We start from the raw sequence: 13388 nt of genomic DNA on the forward strand, positions 1-13388 counted from the left end.
TTCTTTCTCATTAATGCAGCCCTGACAGAGGGCACCACTGGTGCTAAAAAAGCAACTCAACTTCACAGGTATTCTCTGTACTAGCATCACTCAGTCATCATCCTCTTGTACAATTGCTGCTAATCAGGCCTTCCAAGACAGATTTCAAACACTAAAACCAATCAAAACAATCTGGGCTATCTGCAGTTTTAGACTAAAAGGCTGGATCACTCCTGCCCCTGGCTGCCCTCCCCCTCCTCTCCAGGCTGACTTTTCCAGCACTAGCAAAGAAAGAGGAAATTCCTGAAATTCCTTCATCAGCATTAGGGCTTGTTTTGCACAAACTTGGACAGAGGTTGCTCCTAAGGGGCCAACTCATGCTTTCATCCCACTGCTGTGAGAGGTCTGCTTTTATTTATTTATTTTCCTTCCCGGCCAGCTTACCCAGCCTCCTTCGGTGAATGAAGTGCAGTGGTGTTGAGCACAGCGATGCTGACATCGCTGCTGGACTGGCAAGGTTTTAAATTACTTTCCCCCCTGGGAGGTGGAGGTTCTTTCCTTTTCTTCTTGGAAAAGAAGTTCTTGAAAGTCTGAAATTTGGATTTTTTCTTTCCTGCAAGATGAGAGAAATGAAAATTTATGAAAGTTGATGGTATTGCCTAGCTTGGAAAATGTTATCTCTTAAGTTTTGGAGAAAGTCTCGAAGACAGAGCTGCCCATTCAGTTTTAGTCAGCTCCTTTTAAATAATTCAGTGCTGGAGTCCAGTGAAAGATGAAGCTGCAGTTCTTACATTTGCTGCCTATAAAGCAACACTGGCATTAAGCTGACAATAGTGGTGCCTACTTAAGTTCCAGTTTACGCAAAAATGTCCCTTGTATAGAGAAGGTATCTACCTACAACTGAACACCGATGATATTCACTGTGTTTTCAATGAAAAAATTGCTGTCAGTGTCTTTAACTTAGCTTGGTTTAGTTTTGCTTTCTCTTTACTCAGTACTGTAAGGAGACAACACCTGTAGGACATTCAAATTTGATAAAATAATTGAAATGGGCAAAATAATTTATAAACTCTAAAATCAGAATATCTGTTTCCACATTAAACCACTTTCCCAAAATAAAAGCAACTCTTCCAAGGACAATGGAGCACATTTAAATTAAGTCGACTGCCCCACAGGACACAACAGTCCCAAGCACAGCAGCCCAAAGAACACAAATAGAAAACTGTTAATTTGGTTGCAGATTTTCCACTGTCCAAACAAAAATACAAAAAGAACAAAAAAAAACATATGAAACTTCACTGATATTTACTTTTTAATAATCTAAGATACCTTAACATTCTCAGGTATATTTTCTTTCAGCACACAAGTACTGTATTTTGTGAATGTGACATTGAGGGATCACTTTGGAGTGGGTTGGGCCAAACTATTGTACTAAGACCCCTGGGACTGACTTAAATACATACGCAGAGCAATAACATCATTGCATATCTGAGCCAAATTCTTTGTTCAATTAATACTTTACAGCAATTGGCATAATAAATGACCACAGCTGGAGGATTCTTTCATAAGAAAAGCATTATTTCAACACAATTATTGTCTTCTCCCAGTAATGATTTAGTGGTCGATGCTGTGTCTCAGTGCATGCCCTGTACGTGTAGGGATCTGTGCCAACGGGCCTGATCTGGGCTGAGCCTGTGCCACTGCACAGCTGCACCAGACAGTGGCCACTTTGAGAAATAAACAATGATAGTGAGATCTACTCACCCTGTCTCCTCCCTGCTCTCCAGGACAGTGCCAGCACCATGCACCAGGACATGCCAGGACACTGATGCAGTGTCCGGGGGACTGGTGACATGTCAGAGCAGCAGCAGCCAGCAAAGTCCAGCATGTTGCCTTCCAAGGGACTTGGGCTGTCTCTGAGACCAAACTCTCTTTCAAACCATGTAGAGCAAAACTATCACTGCAGTCCCACTCATCTGAATAATAATGGGATGTGGCACTCTTACAGAGGGTTTGTCAGTGGAAGGCCTTTTCATCCTCCACTGCTGCTCATCAGGCAGTCAGTGAAAGAGATAGTCCCAGAAAACATACATATTACATTGCCTGGACCAGGCTACAGAGCTGATCCCAAGGTTTTGGGATTTGATAAGACTCTTATAGGTCTCAGTGAACTCCATGCTGCACCCATAGTGAGAGCTGCTAAGAGAAGACAGCAAGTGCAGACCACAGAGTGTTTCAAAGAAAACAGGGATGCTGAGTGTGCTTTAGAGAGTCTTTAGAAATGCTTCCCGATCATTCCTGTCTTTCACATCAGCAATTGGACAACATGGATGGTATTCTTCCAGGAAACATGTCAAAGCTGGTCTGGTTTATTTTAGACAGACAAAACAAAATATTAACAAGTTTCATGAAAGTAGTTCCTCAAAATTATCAGTTCAGCAACTGCCTGCTAATACAGTCCAATGGCTCAAAGAACAAAATGGCAAGCTGATATACAGGCAAAGAGCTCTGTAACTCAACAGCTGTCTAAATGAGAAACAATTACATTGTCATGTACACTGGTCAGCTGACAGGGGTACAGACAAAAAGCAAGCTGGATTTTAGTGCAAGTATTACTGGTGAGCTTAATTAGATGTTCTGGTATTTCCAGAGAACCAGGCAAGTGTTAAAAAAAAGAAACCAAAAACCCACAATACAGTAACAAAAAATAAGTGAACCTTAAGGACATTTAAGAGAAACAGACATAAGTCTTAACACAAAGGCTAACATTGCCAAGGTAGTACTCCAAATACTTGTCTAGATCAGAAGTGGTGCTAACTTTAGAATGGAGTCCATAGAAAGGTTTTGCAAGTACTGCCAATGACCAAAGCTCAGCTGGCATGGGGCAACACTTGGGTATCATTGTGCAACAGAGAGTCCTCTAATGCAGACACATCAGTTACTTCAGTGCCTTCTCTAGCCTCTAATTTATTTGATGTGCAGGGTACATCCCCCCCAGCAATAACTCCTCTTCAGCCATGCTCTGCTCAGCCACAAGCCTTCGGCTGTTTCAGATGAATGAGAAAACAGCAAGTTTCCCTGCAGCTCCAGAGACTGACACTTGCCATAATATTAAATTGAAAAAGATAAAAACTCTACTAGACACTTAGTGCTGGATGCAGATGAAAACTGTGGGGCTGCTTCATGTGAGAGCATTTGGCAAAAAATGCATCGTTCAGACAGTATTCATATTTTCCTTCTGCTGTGAACAGACATAATGGTGTTGCACACCATTAAAAGTTTGCCACATTTGAGTTAAAGGTGCCTACATTTCAGTGCACTAAATTAGTAGATTGCTCTATGGTACTTGAACTAATAATATACAAGAGGATCTTATAACTTAAAATGGAAAAATTTCATTGCATAACAAAAATCCAAGCTCAGACAACTATGGCTATTTCTCTTTCATCCACGGAGGAGCAATGATTCATGATTTGTTAGTTTTTATGGTTATCAATCTTAAATTTTACAGGATTAAAAATAAAATATTAAATTTAAAGGTTATTTCCCTGAAAAGCAAAAGCCTTTCCAAACATTAGTTTCTTATGCTAACTATTATTCAGCCAACTATAACATAAAAGGAGCAGGAATAAGCATTTTGCTTTCTCTGTATATTCTGTATTTTTTACTCTTTGTGTACTGCCTATTTCATTGTGTCTCCCATGCACAGGGAATTAACATATGACTTTCTGCTCTTTGAATTGTTCTTTCCTATAACAAGATAGAAAAGAAATTTTTCTTCCAGTGAAAAACTGAGACAGTAAAAAGCATAGGGAACATCTGATTTGGGAGCTCCATGATACTATCTAAATTAAGCAGTTAATTTGGGGATCTTCTATGGTCTCTGACTTCCTAAGATGGAGTCAGGATAGATTTTCTATTTATTTTTCCCTCAAATCCAGGGACTAGATACTTCCAACAATAAAAACACATGAAAACACAAAACTCAGCACACACAGAATACCATTATTCTAGCTTCATTAAAAAAATACCTGATATTGCCAGACAGACTTTAAAATCATAGAATTCAGCAAGGGAGACATTGGGTGCTGACAGCCTTTGGTCAGCGGCCTGGTTACTGCCATCACAAAGGAGCAGCACGCACTGGAAAGCCTCTGCTACCAGTCAGAGAACAAGGCAAAGCTCAAGAAATTAATTTAATTGACTGGACTCTGAAAGCTGAGGATTTTCCCCTCCTCAAGCCTTTAGATCACAAGCCAATTAAAGTTATGAAGAGGAAGAGGTGAGAAAATCCTTCATTATATCGGAAGTAAACCAAATCCTAAAATGGCTTTATCCTGGTCCAGTCAAGTGTCTCTTGAATACCTTGGCAATAGCTCAGCAGCCTTTAAGTATTTAAAATTTTTGTTCATTTAGATACAGAAACACTCCTGGTAGTTTTAGAGCCAACACTTCAGAATAAGAGCTATCTCCTGCTTTTCCTGTCACTCAGGTCAGAATTTGATCCATTTTGTGAATTTTCCACTGAATTTGAGTAAAACATTTTCTGCACAGGTTTCACACAAGCTCACCAGGGGATAGCACCAGGCTGTGTGACAAACTAGATTAGAAATTTAAGAAGCCAGTCATTACTGAGCATCCATCATTACTCTTTTTTCACCTCCATCCCTCTGCCAGGCAGAGTTCAAGTAATAGCCACTTTACCATTTGCTTCACTCTTCTAATAATATTTTGATGGTGGCAAATATATTTCTAAAGGATAAACCAAGATAACCTTTTAAACACAAACATTTAAGATGAATGCAAGACATTAACCAAAGAAAAAAAATAAAAACCAAATGGTATGACAACCACTGCTTCTGAGATGCCTCAGTCATGATGCTATTCTCTGTTTCCTCAGGAACAGTCAGAACACTGGCAAAGGGAATATCCTTTAATGTAGACAAGTCTCTGGCATAAGTAAGACATTTTCCTTTCTTGCCCACCATTCCATTCCCTCACAGCTGTTTGCATCAGACCATGCCACTAATTTAAAGAATAGGTAACAAATGGTTGTCTGTGGCCAGAAGCAGAAAATGAGGCTCCAGTGGGGGTACTGATACTGCTCCCACAGAGGCTGCCTAACAGGCTCAGCTCCCACCTCTGCAGGATCTACCAAAGCAGGCACAACAATCAGCTCTTCAAGCAGAATCAAAAAGAATAATCCCCCATCAGGATATGTTGCTCTATTATTGCACATTAAAAAAATCTTTCCCATAATAGTGACAGCTAATCAGGCCACACGGAGTTCTTTTTACTCTACAAAAAACAAAACAACACTGCAAGACAAAAGTCACTACAGACCCCTTTGCATGAAGAAAATTAATTTTGACTTCCAAATCAGCTGTACTTTCTGGGTACGACTGCTTACCTGTGCACTCTTCAGCTGTCTCTCCTGTTCCAGGTGACTGTGTGACCTCTGTGGGTCCCGTAGCCATGATATAGTCACTGAAAGAGAGATGAAAGCAGCAGTTAAATTTTAGTCCATCACCCCAACAGAATATGGTCCCACCCAGCACGAAGAATGAACATGGATGGATCGTTTCTGAAACTACATGCCCAAATTGTTATCACAAACATGGCTTGCACAGTTTTCTGTGCTTTGGCCATAGAACTTTTCCTCATTTTTCAGTAACACTAATTTCTCCAGCCACAACTAACAAACCAGTCTAATTATTACCCATACCTCTTTCTTTTTAGGAGACCAGAATCAAAGTTTGCGCTCATGAAAGATGTCATTACACTTGGTCAGCAAACACTGCAATGCTTCCCAGTCTTAGAATAATGAACCTTTGCTGGAGAGTGACAGCTCCATGCTACTGTGAAAAATGTAAGTAAGTGCTCTGCTGCCCAGGGTTCATGTTTAACAGTGTCCTCACAGCAGGCACCAGTCTAGTCTGTCAGCATTATTAAAACCAGTTAAGCATCAGCACTGAAACATCATTCTGGGCTATGCTACATTTGTGGAAACCAATAGATCAAATTTATTCTGGATTCAGTGCAATCAGCTTTTAACCACAGGCTCTGAAACCTTATCGCCAGCAGGGCTATTGATCAACCAAATTAGCTGATGGCATCATCTTCCTCCCCGATGAAAACAAAAGTTCAGCCTAGTTTTAAGATCATTCAATGTTAACTGGCTCCACTTTGCATTTTCCAAGACTCCTAAATGGGTGTCTGTCAGAGACAAAGGAATTAAGCAGGAGACCACAAAAGTTACAGTACAAATGTCAAGCAACAATGGAAATTTGACAGGGCAGCTCATAAATACTGTCCTTGGTTATGGAAGATATGATAGTTTTATATAATTAGCAGTTCCAATATATTGTGTCAGGACTTGAAGAGTAAGAAATCTTTAAATACAAATGAAATTACACAAAAGCAAATTCTGCTCCCTCTTCTGCATAGATCTCATCTAACAAATTTCCACCTCAAAGAAGTGTAACAATACTTCCAAGTCAAGTATCTCAACAGCAAGGAAGACTGTAATTCTATACTAATTTGGCCAATCACTAAACTAATCTATTTCTGCTGTATCAACCACATGTTCTATAATCTGTCATGCCCAAAAGCACTGGGACTTTCCTACAAGGCCAAATTCTCAGATAACTGTAAAAGATAAGGTGCACAGACTCAGAGGCAGAAATGATGGAAATGTCCGTCAGAAAAAAGAAAAGAGCAGCCCTGGGAGAAAAAGAGACAGGGCTCCTGTGGACAGACAGGCTGTGGAGTGAGCTTTCCCTGTATGAGCCACGCAGAAGTGCAATCTGTTAAGTTGCTGAACTGTGGGTAGGGAAAGGGCAGATAGAAAGGAGAGGCAAAGTGCAGTCTAACATCAGCTGTTAGCACTGAACATAGGAGAGCATTAACACACTGTAATTCCAAATAATCTCACCTCAGCTTCCTAAAAAGCAGTGAAAAAGTCACTGCAGCAACAAGGACTGATTATACCTTTCCTAACTAACATGCACTGAGGTTGTTTTTGAAACAGTTGTCAAACAATATTGAGAAGCAGCAAATAACAAGACCTCCAAGATCTTTTCCTTTTGGGTGATCATAACGATTCAACTTTCAGCCCTTTTCACCCACGACTCATCATCTATCCCTGAAGAAGTCCCTGTAGAAGTTTGCATTTCCGACATATTTTCAATAAAGAAGTCGTCAGTAGACTTTGTCATAGACTCTCTGTATTAAAAGAAATTTGGTTCCAATTTTTCTTCTCAACTTTATATTCCATACATATTGTGTTAGATTTTTCTTGAGGGGAAAGAGAAACGGATTTGAAATAAAACACCAAGAAAGCATTCAACAAATTTACAAGGACAGACTGGCAAGTCGCCAGATTTGAGCTTATTTTCACATTATGTGAGTGGACCTGGCATTTAGCTCATTTAGACCTCTAACTCCTGCTTGACCCACCTTCTATTAAACCAAAGCAAGAGCAAATTGCTGTCTTCAGATCCAGCTTTTTTTGCACCAGTTCAACATTTATTTAAATCACCCAGTCATCTCAGCTGCTCACTCAGAATCCTTCCAGGCACTGAGGATATTCTAACTGCAGTGATTATTGTAACTGCAAGTATATATTTCCAGTTGGTGTATCTTTGATACAAGTAGAACTATAACTGCAAAGCAGTTCAGCTCTGAGGCAGTTTCTTCAGTCAAATCAGCTCCAGCGTTAACTCGATTTTATAGCCGAGCTTTCTGGGGCACGTGGAGCTCAAGTGTCAATTACAAAGGACCTAATGCTTTGGTGCCTTTGTACACCTCATCACAGTATCACCTTTTTCTAGTGAACTGAATATCACAGATTATACCAAGCTTTAAGTAAGCAACCATTTGAACTACAAGAAAAATCATATATTTACAGCAAAATGGAACTTCCATCATTAAAAACTTTATGACCTGATACCTGGAGGAAAGTTAACAATTAGATGACTTCAAATTCTGGTGGCAGTGAGTTGCACTTTACAGAGAGCAGCCAGCAAATGTTGTGAGCAGCAAATCCTACCCTGAGGGTCAATGTAATGGAGAAAAAGAGGACAAAACCCCATCAATACAAACACATGTGAGTGCACAGGCATTAACCAATCAAACCTTCAGACATTCACCACTTCCAGGCCTTAATGACAGCAGACAGACACAGTGTCAGGATGTACCAATACCATATATATCCAATTCAATCATCTGGCACTCTGGGAGCTCTCCCAGAGCATTACACCATTAGAGACAAAGTTTTAAACACTGTATGTGTATTGATTTTTTCAGTGATAGAAATATCAAGTTAAATAAACGGCCTTTTAGAGCAGTATTTCTGGTATTCTTCAGGTGCTACAGGACATCTATGAGAAGGAGCTTCCAGAGGAATGGAGGAAACTGTCTCCTCAGTGGGGGGGCAGGGGCAAACATGGCCAGTCAAGACAGTAGAGTTCTCAAGTCACACCTACTGTTTGCTTCTCACTAGAAGTGGAACAGTGGGCACATTTCTCCATTCCACAAGTTTCTAATCATGTTCTTAATCCACTCTCGAACAGCATTTGTTATTCCTGCATAAGCACAGGCCTCTTGCTGCAGAGGTACAGGGCAAACAATCTCTGCTGAACCTCTGCTGGACCCCTCAAAAACCAGAGCTGGCCCTGCCAAGTGAGTCCACTGCACCAATTCCTGCACAGGTCATGGAAAACTCTGAAAACTTACTGAAAGCATGGTGTGCACCAATCCTTGCACAGGGCAATGGGCTGGATTATCACTGCTATGAATTAAGTAATTATTTGCAAAGACTGGCTTCTTATATAGGTGCAATCACAAAAATAAAACTGATGTGATTTGGACCTTATTTGCACTGTTGTGGTGTACCTTAGAGCAATAAAACTCCTTAAAAGTTGCAGGGGCTTGCTTTGCTTTCAAAGCAGACAGCAGGACTTAGTTAGCAATCATCACTACCCTCACTTGGTTTGGTGGGTTAGATCTAGGCTCCCTGCTATCCCATACAAAATTCCCATTGATAACCCTACTGTGTTGCATTCACTTGGAGCACTTCAACTCATTACAGGAACTAATGAGCCTGAAGAGAAAAAAGAAATCTCCAGGAACAGGAGAAAATGCCCTTGTCTCTCCTTTACTAACTGAGGCAACTGGACAAATATTTGGAGTGCTCTATGGGAGGGCAGTGATAGGGCAGAAGAAATAAAGTTCCAGGATGGTGTTCTGACCATTCACTTTTCCCGGCTGAACACATGACTTAACATGTACATGGGGGGTAGGATAATGCTAAACGAAGAAAAGACAATTCCCTTTCACTGACTGGTTTGTGTATTTAATGCCTCCTGGGAAGTTAACACTGCACAGGACTCAAGTTTCCTGCTTTTAACAAAGGCCCAAGACAAACACTTTCTGCTCAGCCTCAGAAAAGGGACACAGCCTCTTTGCTGTCTCTCCAAGGGAGCTGGAGACTTGGAGACTGCACAGCAAGCAAGCCCTACCCCACCTTTAGTGTTTCTTCTGCTTCAGTCCCATGGTTCTGTATAAGCATTCCAGAAGGCCTTATGACAGAGAGATCAAAAGAGGTGCTGAGCCCTGAACAGCCTCTTTCCTATTAAATACATGCTTGAGGAAATAAAGACTCAAGAATGTGAGGCACTGCAGTCAGGATCATCATAGCCTACAGAAGACAGACAATGGCAAGCAGCCAAGAGAAAGAGGTGAAATTTTTGCCTGGAGCTATTTAAGATCAATTTCCTTCATGCTACAAAAATTATTTGAAATCAAGCTTATGCTCCAGATTTCAGGACACACACTTTTCCCAGAAGCTGGATCAGCATAGGGAAATGTACTCCCCTCATTTGTGTCCTCTAGGCCCAGCCCTGCAGCCAGCTTTCCCCAGAACATGCTTCAAACTACTGCAGGACCTCAGAGAAAGCCCTTCTATTTCTCCTGCGAACCAAATAAAAAAACACAGAATGTAGTATGATTTAATATTCAAATTACAGTCTGCAGCAAAAGGTGACTGACGGGTTAAATTTTATTCTCTCTTATTAAAGCACATTAGAGAACTTTGTTCTGATAAAATGTGGTTGATGTCTTTCCTCTCTGATCACCCAACAAAGTTACTATCAATGAACTTTTTAATCCAACAAGTGAAGTAAAGCTTACCCTCTGTAACTCCACAGAACAGGATTTCAGAGTCAAACATAGAGCAATAGCAAAGTCAGCAAGATTTCTGTTCAATTTTCACATCCCTTGAGCATATCGGAAACACAACCATCAAAGTTCCCTTTGCTCTCCATGCAATGAGATGAGTGAGCTGCACTTCAAGGCCCACGGTCATGGATTGTGCTGAACAGTGCGGGATTCCACAAACAACTTTGTTGAAATCAACATGACAGCAGGAACCAGGACCTGACCTTGCCCAGCTGATCCCATTGTGCTGTTCAGGAGTGTAGTGTTTCTAGGATGAAATTCCCAGGTTTTTTTGCCAGCCTCCAGACTGAATTTCCCATGGGGTCCCTCCCATAACTACTTTATGCAGGCATAAGAGAACAGGACAAATAGCAGTTTACATCAGGATTCTTGCTACTGCCTCCACCGATAACAGCAAGGGGAAGAGTTTGCAAAGTTAATGAACATTGTTCTTGGAATTTTCATTGAAGGAGGGATAGTTTAAGTAAGTTTAAGGTCCTTTTCCAAGGATCACAAATAGCACAGCAACAGTATCCATCAGGAAGCCTGGATAGGCATGTAGATAATACTTAATAAAATACTCTCCTGGAATCAAGCAGGGGGTCCTAATTCCCCATAGCAACAAACATTCAGGTCCTACCTTTGATGAGATACCCAGAGCAAATAACTGTTAACATGGAGAGATCTGTTCACAGCTTTCACACTTTGCATTCAGAGAACACCCCATCACCCCCCTCTGTCCCCACACCTTGGCTTCTCCACAAAGGCTCACCAGAAGACAGGTCCTAGTGTGCTGAACTCTTTCTACCTACAATCTCCTTTGAGAAGCCTCTGTCTGACAGCAATTCTGAAGGATTTCTGCTGTTCAGCAATGCTTGAAGTGTTATGTGCTGCCCTCCTAGTGTGTGTGTGTGTAACACTAATGGAAAGCAGCTGGTGGGCTGAAGCCACTTTAAAAAAAAAAAGCAAGAGGAGGAAATGCCTTTCATACAGTCACACAGACTCAGTCTGTGATTGTGTGAGAAGCCAAGAGGATAAGAAGGGGGAAGGGTAAATAAGACAAATTCATAAGCCCTCTTACCAGTCCAGGAACTGAGAGAGTCAATGCCTGTGTTCCCTGCACGCTGCCCCATCTCCACAGGCTCCCTCCCTCCCAGCACTCATGCCATTTGTTGCTGTAGCACTGCAGAAGAGTCTCCCTGCACGTGGGGACACACCTGTGCTACTGCAAACCTGAGGCAGTACCAGTAGCAGGGCAGCTGTTAGTTTGTACTCAGCTTGAGTGGCCAAACTGAAGTCCCACCCAGCAGAGCTTTGGAACACTTGGCACCTACACCAGACAGATTAACCTGGTTTGGACATGGGCATTTCAAGCTGCCCTCAAACACCTAATTATTCCACTGTGCTTATTAGCATGAACTTATGTAGCTGCTGTCAGTGGAAGATCTCAGTTTCAAGTTTGTATCTGCTCAGACTGTAAAGCAAATATCTACCTGTTTGCCAAAAGCCCAGGAAAATGTTTCTGGACAGCCCATCCCTGGCAATAATTTATCACACAGTTTTTCCAGTGCATTTTCTGGTCAGCATCAATGAAAAGAAATGTGACAGAACTTTGTTCAAAACAAGACTGGCACTAACACAATCATGATCTAAACTATGCAAGAGTTCAGCCAAGATTTTGGGGCCAGACTGCCTCCATTTTAGAGGAATGTACATTAAATAACACAGTTGAATTCCACCATTTGGCACTAGTATAGGAGTAAGTTGGTGTTTTTCCCATGTAGTAATTCTTTTTCTTCACACTACCACACTGGGGAAATTTCAGGAAACAGCTGGAAGGAGGATCTTCTCCCACTCTTCCTAAAAAGAAGTAAAAGAAACAGGAGAGTCTTCCAGCAGCCGTGCTAAGGAGCCAGTACACTGCCAGCAGTAGGAGACACTCAGATCCACTTGACAGGGATACATTTGAAGAAGTTGGGAAGGAGAGGGAATATGCATTTGAAAATCAACAAGCATGTATAAACAAGGCTGCCTTTGCCACTTAGGGAGCTACGCCCAGAATGCTCTACTGCATTTGGAAATGGTTTCAAGAGCAAAGCAACAGGAAATGTCAAGCCACTATCACTGACCAGCAGACATGCCTCATGCTAGCACAGTCAAGATGTCAGAGAGTCAAGTATGGGAATACAAGTCCAGTTACTGCCTCTGCCTCTTCAAGTGGCAAATTCAACAAATAAAAGTAATCTTCCACCCAAGATCTGGTGGAGTTTTCTAGCTTGTGTGTGTGCTTTTTACCCCCTGTTCAAACTCCTAATTAATTTTGTTTCATCTATGGCCTTCAAGCATACAGTTAGATGACTGAGATCTGACTTGTGGTGTGCAGAGCCCTGGAAGTCCATGGGCTGCTTTGCAGGGGTCAGCAAAAGGTGGCTAAGGAAAGGAGTTTGCCATCAGCTGGCTTCAACATGCTCTACAGGAGAACGCAAATTGCCAATACCTGCAAACCATAAAGGTGACAATTATTAGTTTAGACAGTAAAATCTATGAGACAGAGCTTGTCTTTTCAACATATTCTAGCAGATAGAGACTACTGGGCTGGGACTTGGGTGAATTGGCTGATTTTCCTGTCTCTGTCACTGGATAACAGGACAAATTACCAGATTTCTGAAAGAAGCCAAGTTATTTATCACTCAGCCTAGACTTTCTTTACCTGTGGAATCCAAATGGTCACACTGAACACCTGGAAAACTTAACAAGCCTGTGGAAGAGCTAAGTAACACCTCTGCTACAGGAGACCAGCATTCTGGATCCATACCCACTGACAATACCAACACCACTATATAGAACATAAATAACAAAAAAACCATGACATTTCACAAGAGTAGCCTGCATATCTGCCATGCCCCTGTATTTGAGTCACAGTGATTTCCAAGACGTTATTCTCACAAAATGTTAAAGAAAGGGTCTGGAGGCATTTTTACCAAATTAAGCTGTCTGACTATTGCAGGGGAAATGAGGCTCAAACAATAGAGAACTGAATGCCAGAATGGAAACATGGAACTTTAGGCTATGTCTAAAGCTTTCTTTTGTCAAGGTTTTTGCAAAACGGTCACTTATCCCTCAATTTTGGGTTGAAGAGCAGCTTAAGGCTGGGAAAAAAATAAAAAAAATCTTCAGATAGATCAAACTTC

General features: G+C 41.4%; 1 protein-coding gene across 3 annotated transcripts in view; it reads right to left on the reverse strand.

Moving 5' to 3' along the window:
- Positions 1–13388, reverse strand: part of KIAA1210 (KIAA1210 ortholog) — a 56292-nt gene that overhangs the window by 19736 nt on the left and 23168 nt on the right. For all 3 annotated transcript variants that reach the window (XM_071569812.1, XM_071569813.1, XM_071569811.1), the window contains exons 2-3: positions 5390–5466; positions 424–592 (exon numbers count right to left, since the gene is read on the reverse strand). In XM_071569812.1, the coding sequence (XP_071425913.1) occupies positions 424–592; positions 5390–5466 (246 nt within the window). The remainder of the gene's footprint in view (positions 1–423; positions 593–5389; positions 5467–13388) is intronic.

This window comes from Pithys albifrons, chromosome 14 (genome assembly GCF_047495875.1).
Source record: "Pithys albifrons albifrons isolate INPA30051 chromosome 14, PitAlb_v1, whole genome shotgun sequence".
NCBI classification, from domain to species: domain Eukaryota; kingdom Metazoa; phylum Chordata; class Aves; order Passeriformes; family Thamnophilidae; genus Pithys; species Pithys albifrons.